The 18428-nt window shown below is 59.7% G+C and overlaps 1 protein-coding gene across 1 annotated transcript in view; it reads left to right on the top strand.

The window, feature by feature from the left end:
• Positions 1 to 18428, top strand: part of SLC9A3 (solute carrier family 9 member A3) — a 47141-nt gene that overhangs the window by 10737 nt on the left and 17976 nt on the right. Inside the window, exon 2 of the mRNA XM_005556525.5 lies at positions 16034 to 16336. Within this exon, the coding sequence (XP_005556582.3) occupies positions 16034 to 16336 (303 nt within the window). The remainder of the gene's footprint in view (positions 1 to 16033; positions 16337 to 18428) is intronic.

Raw genomic sequence — 18428 nt, 5'->3', positions numbered from 1 at the left:
TGTTGGGAAAAGATTTCTTGCAAGTCTGAATTCGAAAGTTGAAAACACCTGTTTCTAAGAGCTTTGGGGGTGATACAAAGTGCGGAAGAACAGCAGCTCCTGGGGGCTCTGTCCTCAGATTCAGCCTCAGATGTTTGGTGCAGAGGACACGGGGCTGACCGGACAGTGAAGACAGATTCCCCTTAGAACCCGGTCCTCAGAGGCCCTCAGTGGGCCATAGCACTCCTTCCCCACCTACTGGCTGTGGGACCCACTGGGCAGGGCTGCCCGAGGGACCACAGTGAGCAAAGCCCCCGACAGGCAAGGCCCGATGGGCCTCGGGGGGCAGGTGGGCCCCAGGAGTGGTGGAGCCAGTGGCCACTGGTCTTGGGTGACTCTGCGGAGCTGGGGAGGGAGGGCGCAGGCTGGAGGCCGGGCCTCAGAGCCCCCCGAGGGACAGAGCCCCTGGACTGACAGCCCTGGCGGCACACAGCTTGGGAGACCGCAGGTCAGGGAGGAAGAGGGAGTGTGTGAAGCCTCTGGGAACCGGCACCGGGACGGCCTGAGCACGCGTGTGTGACGCGTCTGGGAACCGGCACCGGGACGGCCTGAGCACGCGTGTGAAGCGTCTGGGAATCGGCACCGGGACGGCCTGAGCACGCCTCCCCGAGGGTTTACCCATGTGAGCGCCACTTCCAGGTTTCTGTCTTAATCCTGGTTTTCTCAAGATCTGAAGGTTAATTTTAGGATTAGTTAGAGTCAACTGTGATTAGGGAAGTAACCTCTTCCCAGAAAGCAGGGTGCCCTCCCGAGCCGGGGCTGGGGCCTTGCCAGGCACCATCGTCTCTGCTTCTCTGGATTTTGCCTGCCGCCCACACCCAGCACACAGTGGGGGAGTCTCTTCAGGTGGAACTGGCTTGGGTTGGTTGAGCGCTGCTCCCAGGAGAAGCTCCAGTGGCTGTGTGTGGCCCGCCTGCCTTCGGAGGGAGAGGAGCCCTCGGGCACAGCCCTGTTGCCAGAGGTGCCGACAAATGGGAGAGCTGCGTTACTGTGTACCAACATCACAGGGGGAGAAGGCGAGGGGGGCCCAGGGCTGCTGTCTGCCCACCAGAGCTGTCCCTGGGCCCCTGAGGAGCACATGTGTTGCATGGAGGCAGCAGGTGTGTGCTGGGAAGTCAGACGTGGCCGTCTCAGCATCCACCGTGTCTCAGGAACCCTGTGGTCAGGACCCACCCAACTGCCCACGGGGCTGACGCATTCTCTGCCTCACACACCCCGGTGGCACAGGCCCTGGGCATCACTTGTGCACCTGGCGCTCTCCTCCCATCCCACTCCGCATCCTCAGAGGGGCCACATGCTTTTAGGGGGCACTTGGGCTCTGTTAGAGCAGGGGGTGGGGCTCCCGTGTGTGAGGGCCCATCTAGCACCTGCGTCCCGGCACAGCGGCTGTGCCATGCACCAGCCTTCCTCCCAGCCTTTCTCCTCCCCAAAAAGCATCAACAAAATGGAGCTCCCAGACACTGCCCGAGGTAAATGTTGCCAGTCAAAACCCCAAAGGGGCTGCTGCGTCCCGGCTGTAACCAGTGCCACTGTCGTGTTCCAGAAGCATCCCTGGCTTTGTGGTTTGCTGGAGTCTCAGCAGCTGGGTCTCAGTGGTCCCAGCCCACACCACGCAGCCCACAGTAGGTGCACACCCTCCTCCCTCACCCTCCTGGTGTCCAGGTTCCGAAGTCTCAGTGTTGCTGCAGGAGGCAATTCTCCAGCCTCAGTTTCCGCTCTCTTGGGTTTTGCTGCAGTGGAAACCTCTGTAACCGCCTTTCCCCCTTTTATCTTCTAGTGAAAAGTGGGACTGGTATTTGCTCTGATCTTGGTGACGCTGGACAGTAGTGTCGGCACCGTGGAGTCAGAATTGATAGGTGGGTCAAGAGGAGACTGGCCGCCAGGCCTCTGCACGCCTGGCCCTTCCTCCAGGGGTGCCTCTGCCTGGGCTCCGCCTGCCCACCGCACACACTCTCTGCCTGGAATGCTGTCCTCATCCCCTCAGCCTGGCCTTCTCCAGCCCACCCCAAAAGGAGCGCCCCCCCCCCCCACAGCTTCGGGGACGCCCTTTCTTAGAAAATGAATGGACTTAAGTTTCTTAGTAAAGTTGTGGATTTACAGAATATTGAGCTGATAGTATAACGTTCCCTCTAGCCACACCCCAGCCCTTCCCTCCCCCAGTCCCCCCTACTGCTAACAGGCGGCATTGGTGTGATACCTTTGTCATGATGCAGCCACTCTTGATACATTATATTAATTGAGGTCCACAGTTTACATTAGGGCTCATTCTTGGTGTTGCACTTCTGTGGGTTTGGACACGGGTACAATGACATGGATCCAGCATTACAGTCTCATCCAGAGAACTTCACGGCCCTAAAAATCCTCTGTGCTCTGCCTGTTCATCCCTCTCTCCCCCAACCCGTGGCAACCACTGTCTCCATAGTTGTGCCTTTTCCAGAATGTCATGTAGTTGGAAACCTATAGCGTGCAGCCTTCTGAAAGCGGCTTATTTTACTTATTCATTGCATCTGTGTTTCCTCCGTATCTGTTCATGGCTTGACAGCTCATTTCTTCTTAGCACTGAATGAGATTCCACTGTCTGGATCCATCCACCTACTGAAGGACATCTCAGTCGCTTCCAGGGTTTTTTGGTGATTATGAATAAAGCTGCTATAAACCTCCATGTGCAGGCTCTTGTGTGGACAGAGGATTTCAATCCTGTGGGCCTGACCATTGGGTCATGGCCTGCTTAGGTTTGTAGGAAACTGCCGTGCTTTCTTCCAAGTGGCTGCACCACCCTGTGCCCCCAGCAGTGCTGAGGGCACACTCCTGTGACCCCACATCCTCGCCGGCCTTCGGTGCTATCCGTGTCCTGGGTTTCAGCCACGCTAACGGGGGCGTGATGGTGTCTCCGTGTGTTTTAATTTGCGGCTCCACCATGACATGGGCTGCCGTGCGTATTTCAGGGGCTTATCTGCCGTCTGCCTGTCTTTGGTGAGGGGTCTGCCCAGATGTTTGGCTCATTTCTCAGCGGGTTGTTTATTTTTCCTATTGAGTTTTTAGAGTCCTTTGTGTGTTTTGAATTATAAACTCTTTAGGAGATACATGTTTTGCAGATGTCTTCTTTTGCAGAGAAAAAGTTTTTAATTTAATAAAGTCCGATTTATCATTTTTTTCTTTTATCACTCATGCTTTTGGTGTTGATCGAAAAATTCATCACCAAACCCCAGGTTATGTAGCTTTTCTTCCATGCTATCTTCTAGAAATTTTATAGTTCTGTGTTTTACATTTAGGTCTTTTGTACACTTAAATGCCAGCCTTGCCATCCGAGAACAGTCAGACACTCTTGCCCCTGCCCAGCAAGGCCAGTGGGACCACAGTGCTCTCCTTGTGGCTCACAGTTTTGCTGGTGCGTGTTGGATATTTTAGGATCTCACAGGTGGATGGGCAGGTATCTGACCCCTTATTATGAGGCTGGAGGGAATCGTGATGGGAGGTTACAAGAATGCAGGGTGGAACCTGCAGAGACAGGAAGAAGGGCTGAGGCCAGGGGAGACACGGGAAGACCTGGTGGGACAGCAGGTGTCCAGGCACAGCTTTGAGACAGTGTGAGCCATGGGAGGTCTCAGAGCACAGCAGTGCCCAGAGAAAGCTGCGTGTGCTGCTGGCGCGTCTTCCCACGCACCCCTGCACCCAGCAGCCCTGGCCTTTCCCACGGCTCCTTCACCTCCGTTTCCCTTGCCTTCCCCCCGTAGGATTCCCCAGGCAGCTGAACCCATTGACTCACAGAAGATGGCACCCACGGACGCCTGCCTGGGCCTTTCCCGGCTGAGTCTGTTCAGCCCGTGGGTAGCGGGCCCTCAGCAAATACCTGAAAATGCACTGGGCATGTTCCCCTGCCAGGCAGAGAGCTCATGCATCCATGGGCCTCATCTTTTCCTCGGTTAGCTTTGTCAGATGAAAAATCAAGTGGTTCTAGGGTTCACTCAAGAAAACAGCAGTCTATGCCCACCTTGTCCCCTGGGCCCTGCTCCCCTGCGGTCGCCACAGTAAAGCCCAATGAGGTCTCCACCCCGGGCTTGGAGACAGCCTGACTGCGCCGGCCCCTGTCTCCAGGCCGGGACCAAGCGTGGTGCGGGCTCTTGGGGTGTGTCCCGCGGGGTCTGGCCTTCCCACCATGAACACCTTAGAGCTCGGTGGCAGTGTATGGCCACGTTTGCTTCCCCACACAGCATCTGGCTGTGCCTGGAGGGAACCATGCTCTCTGTTGCTGCTCTTGGCAGCCTTCTCTGAGCTTCCAGCAAGTGGCTCTGCTCCCAGCAAGCTGCTACACTCTGTGAGGGGCCCAAGCACCTGGGGATCCGCCTGCTTCCAATGCCCCCAGACCTCCAGCGGCTCCCCCTGTCCAGCCCAGCACCTGTCTCCCCGACACACTCTCCTCCACATCGCCGGAGCCCCTCTTCTCCTGAAGCCTCCCCCATCCCTGCTCAGGCCCTGGGAAGCCAGCTGAGTGCTGTGCGGCTGAGCGCTGACTGCAGGGGGGCCAATGCCAGCTGCCCCCACAGCCCCTCTGAGATGCCTTTGCCTTGCTTGATTCACGCCGCGGGAACTGGTTTCCCTTCCAAATCATCAGGCCCTGCGCCAGCTTCTTCTGGCGTCCATGCAAGACTTGGAGGCCTTCCTCGTTCCTGCTGCTTTGCAGGGGGCCTCCTCCCCCTCCCCGCGCCCCATTCTCCTCTCACTCCCTGAAGTGCTTTGGGGTGTAGCTAACTTCACCTGCTGTGCCAGGTCCCTGGCGGGCCACTGAGTCTGGAAACGCAAGCTTGGTTCTGGGAACGGCTGTGGCGGTGCCTGTCCATGGTTCTCCATCTTCTGCCCACGCCTGAGTTCCAGGGTTCCACATTCAGCCCACATGTGTCCAGCCTACTCTGCCCTCAAGCCCTTCCTTCCTCTCTCCCTCCCTTCCTCCCTTCCTCCCTTCTTTTCCTCCCTCCTTCCTTCCTTCCTTCCATCTAGCTCTGTTGCCCAGGCTGCAGTGCAGTGGCGTGCACTCGACTCACTGCAACCTCCACCTCTTGGCTTCAAGTGATTCTTTATGCCTCAGCCTCCTGAGTAGCTGGGATTACAGGCGTGGGCCACCGTACCCAGCTAATTTTTGTAATTTACTTTAGTAGAGACAGTTTCACCATGCTGCCCAGGCTGGTCTTTAACTCCTGGCCTCAAGTGATCCACCCCACCATTAGTCCCCCAAAGTGCTAGTGCTGGGATTACAGGCGTGAGCCACCATGCCTGGCCCTACATTTTCTTTATGTGTCTTTTTTCTCTATCTTTGGAGATAATTTTTTTTTTTTTTTTTTTTTTTTTTTTTTTTTGAGACGGGATCTGGTTCTGTCACCCAGGTTGGAATGCAGTGGTGCGATCTCAGCTCATAGCAGCCTCCACGTCCCAGGCTCAAGTGATCCTCCTGCCTCAGCCTCCCAAGTAGCTGGGACCACAGGCAAGCCATGCCTGGCTAGTTTTGGTATTTTGTAGAGATGGGGTCTCACTACGTTGCCCAGGTTGGTCTCGAACTCCTGGGCTCAAATGATTCTCCCGCCTCTGCCTCTCAAAGTGCTGAGTTCACAGGTGTGAGTCACCACGTCCGGCCTGAGAGAAATTCTTAACCTCCTCTTTCAACTCCTCTGTTGAGTTTTAAACTTTAGCTGTCACGTTTGACTCCCGGGAGGTCTTCCTCTCTGATGGCCTTGCCCTTACGGCGTGGGGGCGATGGTGATGCTGAGGCCTGCGTCTCCCTGCGGTGTCTCCATCCCCGGGCGCGCTCTGGGCTGCCTGTGATTCCGCAGCTGGGCTCCGAGGCTGAGCACCCCTCACCCCTTCTCCTGGCTCCATTGGTGTGAGGGGCGGGCGCCAGGAAGCTGAAGGAGAACTGCAGCCACACGGGTGTGGGCGGGGACTCGGGTGTGGGCGGGGCGGGGACTCGGGTGTGGGCGGGGATTCGGGTGTCTGCGGGGCGGGGACTCGGGTGTGGGCGGGGCGGGGACTCGGGTGTCTGCGGGGCGGGGATTCGGGTGTCTGCGGGGCGGGGATTCGGGTGTCTGCGGGGCGGGGACTCGGGTGTGGGCGGGGATTCGGGTGTCTGCGGGGCGGGGACTCGGGTGTCTGCGGGGCGGGGATTCGGGTGTCTGCGGGGCGGGGACTCGGGTGTCTGCGGGGCGGGGACTCGGGTGTCTGCGGGGCGGGGATTCGGGTGTCTGCGGGGCGGGGATTCGGGTGTCTGCGGGGCGGGGACTCGGGTGTCTGCGGGGCGGGGATTCAGGTGTCTGTGGGGCAGGGACTCGGGTGTTGGGGTTGGGGATGGGATGCCAGTGTCTTTGGATCTCCCCAGGATGAGTGCAGTGGCTCAACCTGTAATCCCAGCACTTTGGGAAGCCAAGGCTGGAGGATCACATGAGCCCAGGAGTTTGAGACCAGGCTGGGCAACATGGTGAAACCCCATCTCTACAAAAAATACAAAAATTAGCCAGGCCTGGTGGTGCTTGCCTGTGGTCCCAGCCACTAGGGAGGCTGAGGTAGGAGGATCACTTGAACCTGGGATGTGGAGGCTGCATACCTGCACTCCAGCCTGGGCAATAGAGCCAGACATTATTTAAAAAAAAAAAAAAAAAAAGAGAGAGAGAGAGAAGCAGCTGGACCCCTCCTTCTGACCTGACCCGAAAACTTAAAAACAAGGATAATAAGTAACACGTCTTATCTTTCGTTTTCCTCGGGTTTGAGAACAAAGTCAACCCACTCTCTCTGAAGGAGTCTGATTTTTAATCTTCACAACTGCCCAGAAAAGTCAAGATTATCACCTTCCATGAGGAAACCAGATCTGCATGGGTTAAAACAGCCTGTTGGGAAGTGGCCAGACAGGTCCCTGGTAGCAGCGCCCGGAGGGTGGGGAACCCCCGGGGTCTGGCTCTGGTTTGCGGCTGTCCGGGCTCTGGAGTGGTGCCTTACTTGGTGGGGTGGCCCCACAGGACAGGGAGCAGTGTGGGGGCCCTTGGGAGGACCCTGGGCCCTCCTGCATTTGGGGCAAATGACGGAGACACAGGGCACACCTCACGTAAGAATGTGCCCTGTGCGGGCTGCCCTGGCCGTGCTGCGTGCCCCAGCACCCTTTCTGCAGCTCAGTCAGTCCCGCACGTCTCCAGCCCCCATCTCGGGCCCCTGGTTCTAGGTGCCTTTCGCGTGTCTTTCCACCTTTGTCCTCTCCAGGTGGCATCAGTATCAAGAATCAATCCTCCCAACCGCCCCCTGCTCCTGCGTCCAGGCGAAGCTCGTGACAAAGTCCTGGCTTCGCGAGCAGGATAGTGGTGGATAGATAGGTAGAGGAGGATGGCTCCCTGATAGTGGTGGTGTCCGTGGCCACGTGAGCAGTTAGCAGGCTTGGAACCTGCCCACACAGTCGACCTGCACAAAAGAATTTCCCGGAGAGCACAGCCCCGCTGGAGTTCCTCTCCTAAGGGAGAAAGGTCAGCAAGACCCGAACTTGCCCCCCTGCAGGGCATTTGCAAACTCTTCGAAGCCTTTCAGAGGCTCCACCTGCACCCCAACCCCACCCCAAAGTGAGGAGGCCTCATGCCTTTGCCTCAGTGGTTCACATTCATTTCATCTCCATGGTAGTCACTCCCCTCCCAACACGGCCACTCTCCCCACCCCCTATAATGGTCACTCTCTTCCCCCCACCATGGTCGCTCCCCACCTCCCCCAAAGTGACTCTCCCCGCCATGGTCGCTCCCCACCCCCCAGTCGCTCTCCCTGCCATGGTCACTCCCCACCCCCCCAGTCATTCTCCCGCCCATGGCCACTCCCCACACCCCCCACTGGCACTATCCCCCCCAGTCACTCTCCCCCCACAGTCACTCTCCCCACCATGGTCACTCCCCGCCCCTTCCAAAGGTCACCCCCAGCACATGTCCAGATGCTCCTCCCACAGCAGCCTCCCTCCCTTAAGAGCCTCTGAAGCTGAAAACTGAGGAGGCTGCTGTTTCTCATTTTCCAGGTCTCCAGCCACCGGGGCCGCCATCCCCTCATTCTATTAAAGGGGTCACTGCATCCATGCCATTCTGAGGCCTTTTCCCTTTTGTGCAGGGAAAGCAGGGGAGGGGTGGCTGCTGCTGGCCCCTGCTTCTCAGCGCTGTGCTCCGTGTGGCGCCCACATGGCCGCTGTGCCCCGCAGGCGTCTGCTGCTCTGCCAGGCACAGGCATCGGGTCTGGGAGCCACTTTGCTAGCTGAGGTGTGAGCCCCCGCTGTGTGCCACCCAACCATCCGCACCCCTGCCCTCTGAGACTCTGGCCTGGCCCCCATGCAGGGGCCACGTCGGTGGCTGGCCAGGAGCTGGGCACGAACACCCCTTCTCCTTCAGCCCCCGCATTTAGAGACAGTAGCCTCACAGCTCTGAGGGGTACAGGTCCCGGTGCCCACAGCCCCCGAGGGAGACACTGCCCAGCAGCTGAGGGTTTGTCTGCTGTCCCCACCCCGAGCCCTCACCCAAGGGCAATAGGAGGAGCCAGTGGGGCCGTGAGCCTGGGGAGCCTGAGATCTGGCCGCTGCCACCGGACACACCAGAGGAGGCCCACGGAGTTCTCTCCTGAGGGCCAAATCCCATGGCCCCTGCAGCGGCTCAAGGTTCAGCCAGTCCTGGACCCTGCACGTCTACCGCCCTGGGCCCTCGCTGCAGCCCCGGGGGGCTGTGTCCTCACTTTACAGAGGGGAGCCTGAGGCAAGGAAGGCAGGTCACACCTCCTGGGTGGGTCACAGGATGTGGGGGCTGCAAGAACATGGGGAGACGCGTGCCCCTTGGGTTCCCCGGGGTTCGGAGCAGAGGAAGCCCCGCAGCGATGGCTTCTGGCACCTTCCCTCCCCAGGCGCCTCACGTAGGACACTGTCTCGCTTGCTGGAAGCTTCCACAGAAGCTTGTTCCCTTCCCTTGTTTAGTTGTTGATAAACCAAAGGCAAAAACACAGGGAGTGCTAAACTTCCGTGATTGATCAAGAGGGTTTTTCATAATTTCTACTTTGAAATGAATGATTTTACAGGGCAAGACAGAAGAGAGGGTGAAGTGTGAGGAAGGTGGGGGTGGGTGGGACCCTGAGAATCCAGGCACCAGGTGAAGATGGGAGCCCCCCAAGAGCTCTGGGAGCCCAGGTGTCTGTCCAGAGGCCCCAGCCTCGCACAGACGATTCGCCGATTCAGGAGAAACCACTGCCGTGGATGAGATTTCCAGTGGACACGTCTTCTTTTCTTGCCCATTTCATGGAACAAGAAGAAAGTTCTTTATTAGTAACTCACACACACATTATACACATTGCAGGATTCTCTGCTTGCTTTTGATTTTCAGCAGTTTGACTATGACGTGCCCATAGGTATGATTTTCCCCATATTTGCATAGCTTGGGGTTTGCAAAATTTCTCAAACCTATAAATGTGTGTCTTTCAACAAACTGAGACATTTTCTACCATTCGTTCATCAAGGTTCCCCTGCCCCATTTTCCCTTCTTTCCAGAGCTCCAGCTACACATACATTAGGCTTTTTTCTGGGCGAGGATGGGACTTCGCTCTGTCTGTCACCCAGACTGGAGTGTGGCCTCGACCCCCCCCAGGCTCAATGGATCCTCTGGCCTCACCCCCTGAGTAGCTGGGACTATGGGCACAAACCACCAGGCTTAGCTAATTTTTAAATTTTTTTGTTGAGACGGGGTTTTGCTATGTTGCCCAGGCTGGTCTTGAACTCCTAGGTTCAAGCGATCCTCCTGCCTTGGCCTCCCAGAGTGCTGCGGCTACAGGCTGTTGATTTTGCCCCACAGACCAACGAGGCTCCGGTCACTTTAAAAAGTATTTTTTTCTCCTTGTTTTTCCGATTGGATGATTTCTATTGATCTGTCTTCCAGTTCACTCTCTTTGCTGTCATTTCTGTCTGCTCGTAAGTCTATCCATTGAGTTTTTATGTCAGAGATTCTAGGGTTTCCGCTTGGTTCTCTTTGATAAGTTCTATTTTAGGTGTCAGCAAACTACAGCCCGTGGGCTGCCCACTGGTTTTTGCAAAGTTTAACTGGAACACCCGTCTGTGTTGTTACGGCAGCTTTCGACGCCCATCTGTGTCATTACAGTGGCTTTCAGCCACAGTGGTAGTGAGTGGTTGTGAAGCGATCCTCCTGTTGGCAGCTCGAAGAACCTGAAATACTGACAATCTGCCTTTAAGAAAAAACGTGCCAAGCCCTGTTCCACTGCACTGCTGCGGTTTGTCCTTTTTAAGTGATTATGAGGACGTTTCTTTTCTATCCTTGAGCAGCTGTTTTAGGCCCTTGTCTGCTGATTCCAGGGTCTGACCATCTTGAGTTCTCCTCTGATTTGAGCTGGGCCACATTCCCTCTTCTTCACGTGTCTCGTGACTCGGGTTGCCCCAGGACGTTGGGACCGGTGTCTTGCTGGGGCCTGTGTTCCGCTGTGGTCCCTGGAAGGCGCCACTGGGCCTCTGGTGGCTGAGGCTTGTTGCTGCTTTGAGCGAAGCCCTGAGATGGTGGCAGCTGGGATCTGCAGCCAGGTCTTTTCGCTGCTGTGGGCAGCTTGGGACCTGCCTGTATTCATCTGTTCTCAGGCTGCTAATAAGGGGGCCGGGCCGTCTCGGAGGGGGCGGGGCCGTCTCACAGGGGGCGTGGCCGTCTCAGAGGAGGCGGGGCCGTCTCAGAGGGCGTGGCTGTCTCGGAGGGGGCGTGGCCATCTCAGATGGGGCGTGGCTGTCTCGGAGGGGGCGGGGCTGTCTCGGAGGGGGCGGAGCGGCTGGGTCTCAGAGAGGAAGGGGTGTGGGGTCTTCCCGGCGTGCTGGACAGAGGCCAGCTGGCTCTGAGGCTGCCTTCATTCTGCCCCAGCGCTGTTGCTCAGGGTGGTTTGGAATTGAAGGATCTGGTTCTCTAGGGAACCGCTGGCAATGTTCATGTTTCCATGTAAAACCCGACTAGGTTTGCCTGAGTGTTGTAAATGTACAATGTCTAAAAACACCTTGTGACTTGAGCGCAGAGCCCAATCCCGAACGGGCTGTTCTCGGTGCTGTGTGAACTTCATCTGGCAGGAAGCAGCTTCCCGGCCCCGAGGCCCGGCCTTGCTCGGAGAAGGGGTCCCCGCCCAGCCCCCCGGGAGCCGGCTCCCCTGTCCCACACCAACCTGAGCACTCACTGGGAACCGCACCCACAGGCAGGGACGCGTGGGGTCACGCAGGCACATCTGCCAGGCTGCACGGTGGACGCCGTGAGCACCTTTACCTCTGCCCTGGGCTTGACGGCCGACACATTTACCGGGATTCCTCGCCGGTGCCCCGCAGGCGGGCAAAGTGATACTGAGGTCAACTGAGGTCAGAGTGCACTGGTGAGCTCCGCTGGACCTGCAGGGGCGGGTGGCGGAGAACTCAGACCCACGGCTCTGCTAGGAGAATGGGGTGGGCCCTGCGTGGGTCTCTGTGCGTCTCTGTGTCTCTGTGCGTCCTGCACGTCTCTGTCTCTACGAGTCTGTGCGTGCACGTGTTCCTGCATGTGTCTGCGCCTGCCTGTGGAACGCCCCGGCCGCTTGTGCCCCGGAGAGTGGGTACCTGTGCTTCCGCCCACCTTCCTGGCCTCGCTGCCCCCCCCCCCCCCGCTCAGCCGGGCTGTTTCTGGGAGGCAGAGTTTAACCCTCCGGGACATGCTCCTGTTAAAGTAAAACCACAGGATTGACTGCGCTGTTGCATTTTTGTGGACTCGGCTGAATCTCTGTCACCTTGAAGGGTCCTTGGAGGCAGCGGAGGCCCCGGGCCTGACCAAGCGCCGTCCCTCTGTGCTCTGAGGGGTGTGACATGCGTCGGCTGTGGCCTTCCTGAGCGCCCCCGGGGCCCAGAGAGAAGCCCTTTCCGGCGCCCACTCCAGAAATGTCCGGTTTGCCAGCGCCGGCCCTTCCTCCTCCAGGCACAGGGTTTGTAATTAGAACTAAAAGCGTCTGTCCCCTGTCGTAACCATCAGGCCGCCAAGCCATTGTGTGCTTAATTAGCTGTGACTCTCCAGCCTCGGCAATCAGTTACCTAAGGGCCTGCATGTCTCCACGTTTGTCCCCTTGTTTGGAAGCCACACAGGCTGCGGCAGACGGACTCAGGGCCCGGCCCCATCCACACCGGACCCGTGTACACACCAGCCCCGTCCACACCGGACCCGTGTACACACCAGCCCCGTCCACACCGGACCCGTGTACACACCAGCCCCGTCCACACTGGCCCTGTCCACATCAGCCCCGTCCACACTGGCCCCGTGTCCACACTGGCCCCCAGCCCTGTCCACACTGGCCCTGTCTACACCAGCCCCGTGTCCACACCACCCCAGTCCACACCAGCCTGGTGTCCACACCGGCCCCATCCACACCACCCCAGTCCGTACCAGCCCTATCTACACCAGCCGCATCCATACCGGACCCATCCACACTGGCCCCATAAGCAAAGGCTGGATTTTCCAGCTCACAAAGAACCTCGTGTCGGTAGGATCAGTGCCCAGCAGGGGAGCAAGTCAACTGGACTCATTCACAGAACAGGGGGTTGCTCACGCGTCACCCACAGGTTGTCAGAGGCTGTTAGGCTGGGCCTCTCAGGAGATGCGGCTCACGCCTGCCTGGACGGTGGGAATGGGTGCGGCTCCTCCCCCGTGGGCAGGTGGGACCGGCACGTCCCATGCAGAGGGACACAGGTGAGCTCCCAACTCAACACGCACACACCCTGAAGACTACAGGAGCTGCCCTCCGACGCGCAGCACATGGGAAAAGGCGTGTCCAACACTCTTTCCAACCCCGGATGGCAGAATGTTGGAAACCACCGCCGTCTCGCCTACGCGGCGTTTGTGCGTATGTATGTATATTTTCTCAGTGACTACCAAGGTCAGAGGATGTTTTCTGTGGATTTTCAGGGCTTACTTCTGAGCAGGAGTGTTTGGTCTGAAGCCAGCCTGTCCCTCACCCACCCGTGTCCCAGTTAACAGGCTTTTACCGTAACCAGCGGCCGCACTGCAGTGTGGCGGAGGGTCCGCAGTGGTGCGGGGAGCACCCAGGTGTGAGTCCCCAGGGCACAGAGTTGCGTTGTTGTTTTTGAAGACAAAGCTGGTCCCTGCATCCCTGACCTGCTGGCCCCGCAGTTGTCTCGGGTAGCTTCACAATGGTGGTGATCGCTGTGAATCTAATTTTGAAAGACTGTGGCTAAAAGACCCAAGCCCTGAAAAAAAAGGCCCTGGGCCAAGTGTTTGCAGCCACCAAGGGCGAGTGTGTCCTGGAGCTCCGAGGCTCCTGCTGCTTCCCAGGTCTGACCTTCGGCCACGGTGCCCCCACCTGGGGGTGCACGGTCTCTGTGGTCACTGGATTTTATCCTCAAAGCGGCCCACATGCCGGCGGGCACTGAGGGGCCACAAGTGCCCCACTGGCTGCTCCACAAGCCCTATTGGACAAACACCATCTCCTGGGTCTTGTGACCCTGGAAAGGGGAGGACAGGTGAGCTGGTTACCCCTACAGGAGCCAGCCTGGGACGTGGGCAGAGGCAAAAAATGTGCGTCGTGTAGAAAACAGCGGCCTGGGTGGGTCTCGCCAGGGGCTGGGCAGCCTCCAGGGGTCACCATCACCACGGCTGTGCCGGGCTTTGCTAGGCACTCGTGGGGCAGCAGCGGAGGTGACGACGTCACCAAAGACAGATGTGAGAGGCACAGGCTGGCCTGTGGGTGGGCAGGCGCTGGCACTGGGCACAGACCACCCTGGTCTTCCTAACACAGCTCGGGATACCAAGGCCAGGATTTACAACCCTCAGGAAGGAACAGAAGGTGGTAAACTCCACTTCTCTCTGGACATTAATAAAGAAATCAGGAGGCTGCAGATGTGGGAACACCTGCCCCAGGCCTTCCTGCACCACAGGGACCCCCCAGCAGGACTCCCAAAGGCCTCGGAGCCCTTAGTGTGCAGATTCCCAGGCCAGCCTAGGACCTGCTGAGTTCCGGGTGTGGAGAGGGCCCCAGGCTGCCCTGAGCAGAGGCCACAGCCTTCCTCTCGCAGGCCTGGAAGGTGCCACCCATGTCTCTTCCCAAAAGCTCTGTGAGGCCAGGTCTGTCTTTGGCCACCACAGGGACCAGGCCGTGGAGCCCAGAGGAGGAGAAGGGCCCCAGTTTTCCTGCTGGGCTGCCAGCCCCGTGAGCCCAGATCTGGGGAGGGTGCTGCTGAGGAGTGGGCTGTTGGGGCACGCGTTAGGGCCATCGGGGGCCTCAGAGAGCCTGTGGGGCACATGGTGGGGACAGGGGTCCACAGCAGGACCTCCGATCCTGAAAGCAGGGACCTCTGAACCCTGATGCCTCCCAGAGCTGGTGTTTTGGAATCTGGAGCAGCAGGCAGAGCTGCTGTCCTTGGGACGGGGTTGGGAGACCGCAGTGCAGTGCTGGTGGCTGGACAGGTGTGGGGCTTGTGCCTGCCACCCTCCCCAGAGGGGCCCATGCCGCCTGTGGTATTTGGTGTAAGACCATCTACGGGGAAGGGACAGCAAATCCAAAACAGCACCTCCCTCCTCTGGGCCAGCACTTGGCCCCGCAAGAACTCCATAATTACAAGGGGAAAAACAGGCAGGGAGGGCCGAGCTCGTCCGGGCCATGCAGTCGGGAAGTGGGGGACACGGCCGCTGCCTCCAGCTGTGCTGACACGTTCTTCGGAGGCAGGTGGTCTGCGAGGGAGCCTCCCTGTTCCCACTGCTCTGTGCTTAAATGGGGTCTCGGCCATCTCAGGAGACAACTTTTCTTTAAATTTCAAGGAAGACTTAATAACCAGCAGCTGAGGGAAAGAAGAAGCTCATTATCCCTTACATCACCTAAGCCAGAGGACACACCTCATTTGTCAGCCTTCCCACTATTTTGAAATCAGGCCGAGCGCAGGAATTCTCATCACCCTTTTTTTTTCTGAGTCCAATTAAAACACAGGAGATGTGGCCCAGATAGGTGCCTGCACCCCCACCCACAGGGCAGGGCAGAGCCTCTAACTCCGAGGTCCTGGCAGGGGCGATGGTGCTGGGGGACGGGGTGAAGCACGTTGGCTCCATGGGGGGTCCCCAGGGCCTGCTGTCCACCCTCAAGCTCACCTGTGGGGAGTGGAGTAGGTCGTCATTGGTGGGACCCAGAGACCCTTCCTAGAAGGCCCCACCCAGGGGCTGTGATCCCAGGAGAGGGGGCACGAGGAGAGGGGGTGACAGGTGACAACCTCCGGAGGGGTCTGAAACACCAGCCTCAAGTGGGAGCAGACTCTGGCCACCTCAGGGACAGTCAGCGTGAGCTCAGACCTTGGTCACCGAGGCACAAGGCACAGAGCGAATCAGGGACCCAGGGGGACCAGAACCAGCCGGGCGGGGGGACGGCAGTTCAGAGGCCCCCACCGTCCACCCAGTACAGGCCTCCACCCCGTAGCACCCGCACCCTCCTCCAACGGACTCCCTTCTGGGGGCGCCAGCAACTGCCCCTGTAGCCTCCTCCTTCCCAGCCCTCTTGGGCTCCCTGAAAAGTCGGGGGGGCCTGCAGCTCTGAGCCCCGTGGGACCTGGTCACCTGGACCTCCCTCCCCTGCCCCGAGGGCCCTGCCCTGACCTCCCTCCCCTCACCCGTGGGTTTCCTCCACCTCCCTGCCTTCCCCCACAGGTCCCCCCTGACCTCCCTCCCCTCCCCTGCAGGTGCCCCCATCTCCCTCCCCTCCGCCGCGGGTTCCCGCCACCTCCCTGCCCTCTCCTGAGGCCCCACCCCGACTTCCCTCCCCTCCCCTGTGGTTCCCCCCCAGCTTCCTCCCTTCCCCCACAAGTCCCCCCAACCTCCCTCCCCTCCCCTCCCCGACAGGCCCTGCCCCAACGTTCCTCCCCTCCCCCACGGGTCCCCACACCTCCCTCCCCTCCCCCGCAGCCCAGCCCTGACCTCCCTCCCTCCCCCGCAGCCCAGCCCTGACCTCCCTCCCTTCCCCGCAGGGTTCCACCTGTCCCACAAGGTCACCAGCGTGGTTCCCGAGAGCGCCCTGCTCATCGTGCTGGGCCTGGTGCTGGGCGGCATCGTCTGGGCGGCCGACCACATCGCGTCCTTCACACTGACGCCCACCGTCTTCTTCTTCTACCTGCTGCCTCCCATTGTGCTGGACGCCGGCTACTTCATGCCCAACCGACTCTTCTTTGGCAACCTGGGCACCATCCTGCTGTACGCTGTCGTGGGCACCGTGTGGAACGCGGCCACCACCGGCCTGTCGCTCTATGGCGTGTTCCTCAGCGGGCTCATGGGTGAGTCTGCACCGCCACTGCCCCGGCCAGGGCTCAGGGTGGGGCCCGGGAGGGGCCGGGCTGACTCAGCTCAGAGAGGTCGAGGTGCCGCACCCAGGCCTCCAGGCGGTAAGTGTCGGGGGAGAAATGTGACTGGCAGCCCCATAGGCCCTCGTGGCCCAGGCCGGTCCCCTGCGCGTCCCCAGGCCCCAGCACACTTTCTGCTTGGGGAGGCGTTCCCATCTCAGCAGCTCGTCTGGGGGGCTGTAGGTGGCTGGGGGCTGCCTCTCAACTGGCCAGAGGTCGGGGTCCGTCCACACTCACCGGCCTCCAGGTCCCAGGGAGACAAGGAGGACTGCAGAGCCTGGTGTATCGGGCATCGTTCCTCCTAGCCTGTGTGCCGGAGCCGCTCGGCTACCACTGCACCCATGTGGCTGCAGCCATATCTGGAGCCACAGCGGCCTGTGTGGTTTTGGTCTTGGGTGCTTTGTCTCTCAGGCACCGCCTCCCACCCTGGAGCCGGATCATGCATGGCTGGAACCTCCCGATATGCCAGGTGTGGTGCAGCCCTGATGCCCGCCGCTGCTGCCGGAGATGCTACAGCTTTGACCAGCTGGGCCCCACGGCTGAGCACAGGCCTCCGGTACCTGCTGCCCTCATCTGGCCTCCCCTCCTGTCTGGAGAATTCAGCCTCAAACATGTCCACCAGCTGAACCGGACTCACAAGAATTGCCAATTTTCCGTCTGGTTCAAGGGAGAGCATGGCCCAGCCTCTCCATGGGAATCAAGGGGCTGAAACCTGAGACCACAGTGGAGAAAGAGGAGCTCCTGGGTTGGGGCCACCCCTCCCCAGCATGTGGTCCCCTGGGGCCTTCTCACTCCTCCCTGGAGCCCTTGCCATCCGGCATCACCCACCAGGCGCAGCCCAGGGAAAGCTGCCGAGGGTGCAGACAGGCTCATGGATGGCAGGCTCGGGCCGGCGCTGTGGGTGTCACCCGTCATGTGGGCAATGCCATAGGTGTCAGGACACACCTCAGACAGGGCAGCCGCCCTCGCCACCGGACCCAAGGGAAAGCCTCAGGGGTTGTAGCAGACTCCTGGACCTGCGGCCCCTCGAGGGTCATGCCTACCTTGCCAGATGGCCCCTCGCCCATGAGATCCCAGCCAAGCGCTTCCTCCCAGAGTGTGGGACGGAGTAGCCTTTGACCAGTCTGGCCGTCAGGGCCACTCCTTTGAGAGCCAGGCACACTCCATGGCTCCGTGGCTGCTGGTCCCGATGGTCCCCACCTAGCACTGGCCAGACACTGCCGGATTTCCCTTGTACGAAGCAGAATGTCCTCAGTGCGACTGGCCGAGCCTGGAGGAGGACGTCCTTGCTGCGCCTGCACCATGAAGCCTGGAGGACTCGCAACACCAGGACGTCGGCCCTGGCCCACCCCTGCCCCTCGCCGCACTGGGCTCCACTGTCCTCCAACAGCGCTGCTTGTGGGAAACACGTGTCCCGGCCATCACTGTGCCCTCTCGAGGGAGGCCGCTCCCCAGGTGACATGGATGCTGGAGGCCTGCACTCAGCCTCGGGGCCCAGGTGGTCAAAGCTGGGTGCTGCTTGAGGTCCTGGAACAGAGATGCCCATGGCCGGCAGGTCCGTCCCATTCCTGGGAGTCCTAGAGAGCTGGGAGGCTGCGACTGACCAAGCCCTGTGGAGCGTCTCAAGGCCAGATGTGCCCCACGGGAAAGGGTCGACATGGCAGTGCTGGCCTGGGGGCTGTCCGGGCAGCATGGGGACAGGCCCTACGGGAGCTTCAGGCATCAGAGGCCCTTGCACAGGCAAAGCACATGGTGGAGAGAGGCCTGGAACACACAGTCTGGTGGCATGAACCCTCCTGGCATGGCCAGCACATGGGCAACTGCCCAGACGGGAAGGCTGCTGGCCGGGGAGTTTGAACGCAGCTGACCCCAGGACCCCTGCCTGCTTGGAGTCCCAGGACATCCACCAGGGCCATCAGTGCCCTGGGGGTGGCAGAGCCAGGAGGCTGAGTTTAAAGATGACCTTGAAGGGGATTCGCATCCTGAAGCCTGAGCGTGGAGGTGGAGAAGGCTTGTGTGGTTCCCA

The sequence above is a fragment of the Macaca fascicularis genome, chromosome 6 (genome assembly GCF_037993035.2).
Source record: "Macaca fascicularis isolate 582-1 chromosome 6, T2T-MFA8v1.1".
Taxonomy (NCBI): domain Eukaryota; kingdom Metazoa; phylum Chordata; class Mammalia; order Primates; family Cercopithecidae; genus Macaca; species Macaca fascicularis.
Note: the sequence above shows the minus strand (reverse complement) of the source record. Positions and strands in the feature narration are given on the sequence as shown.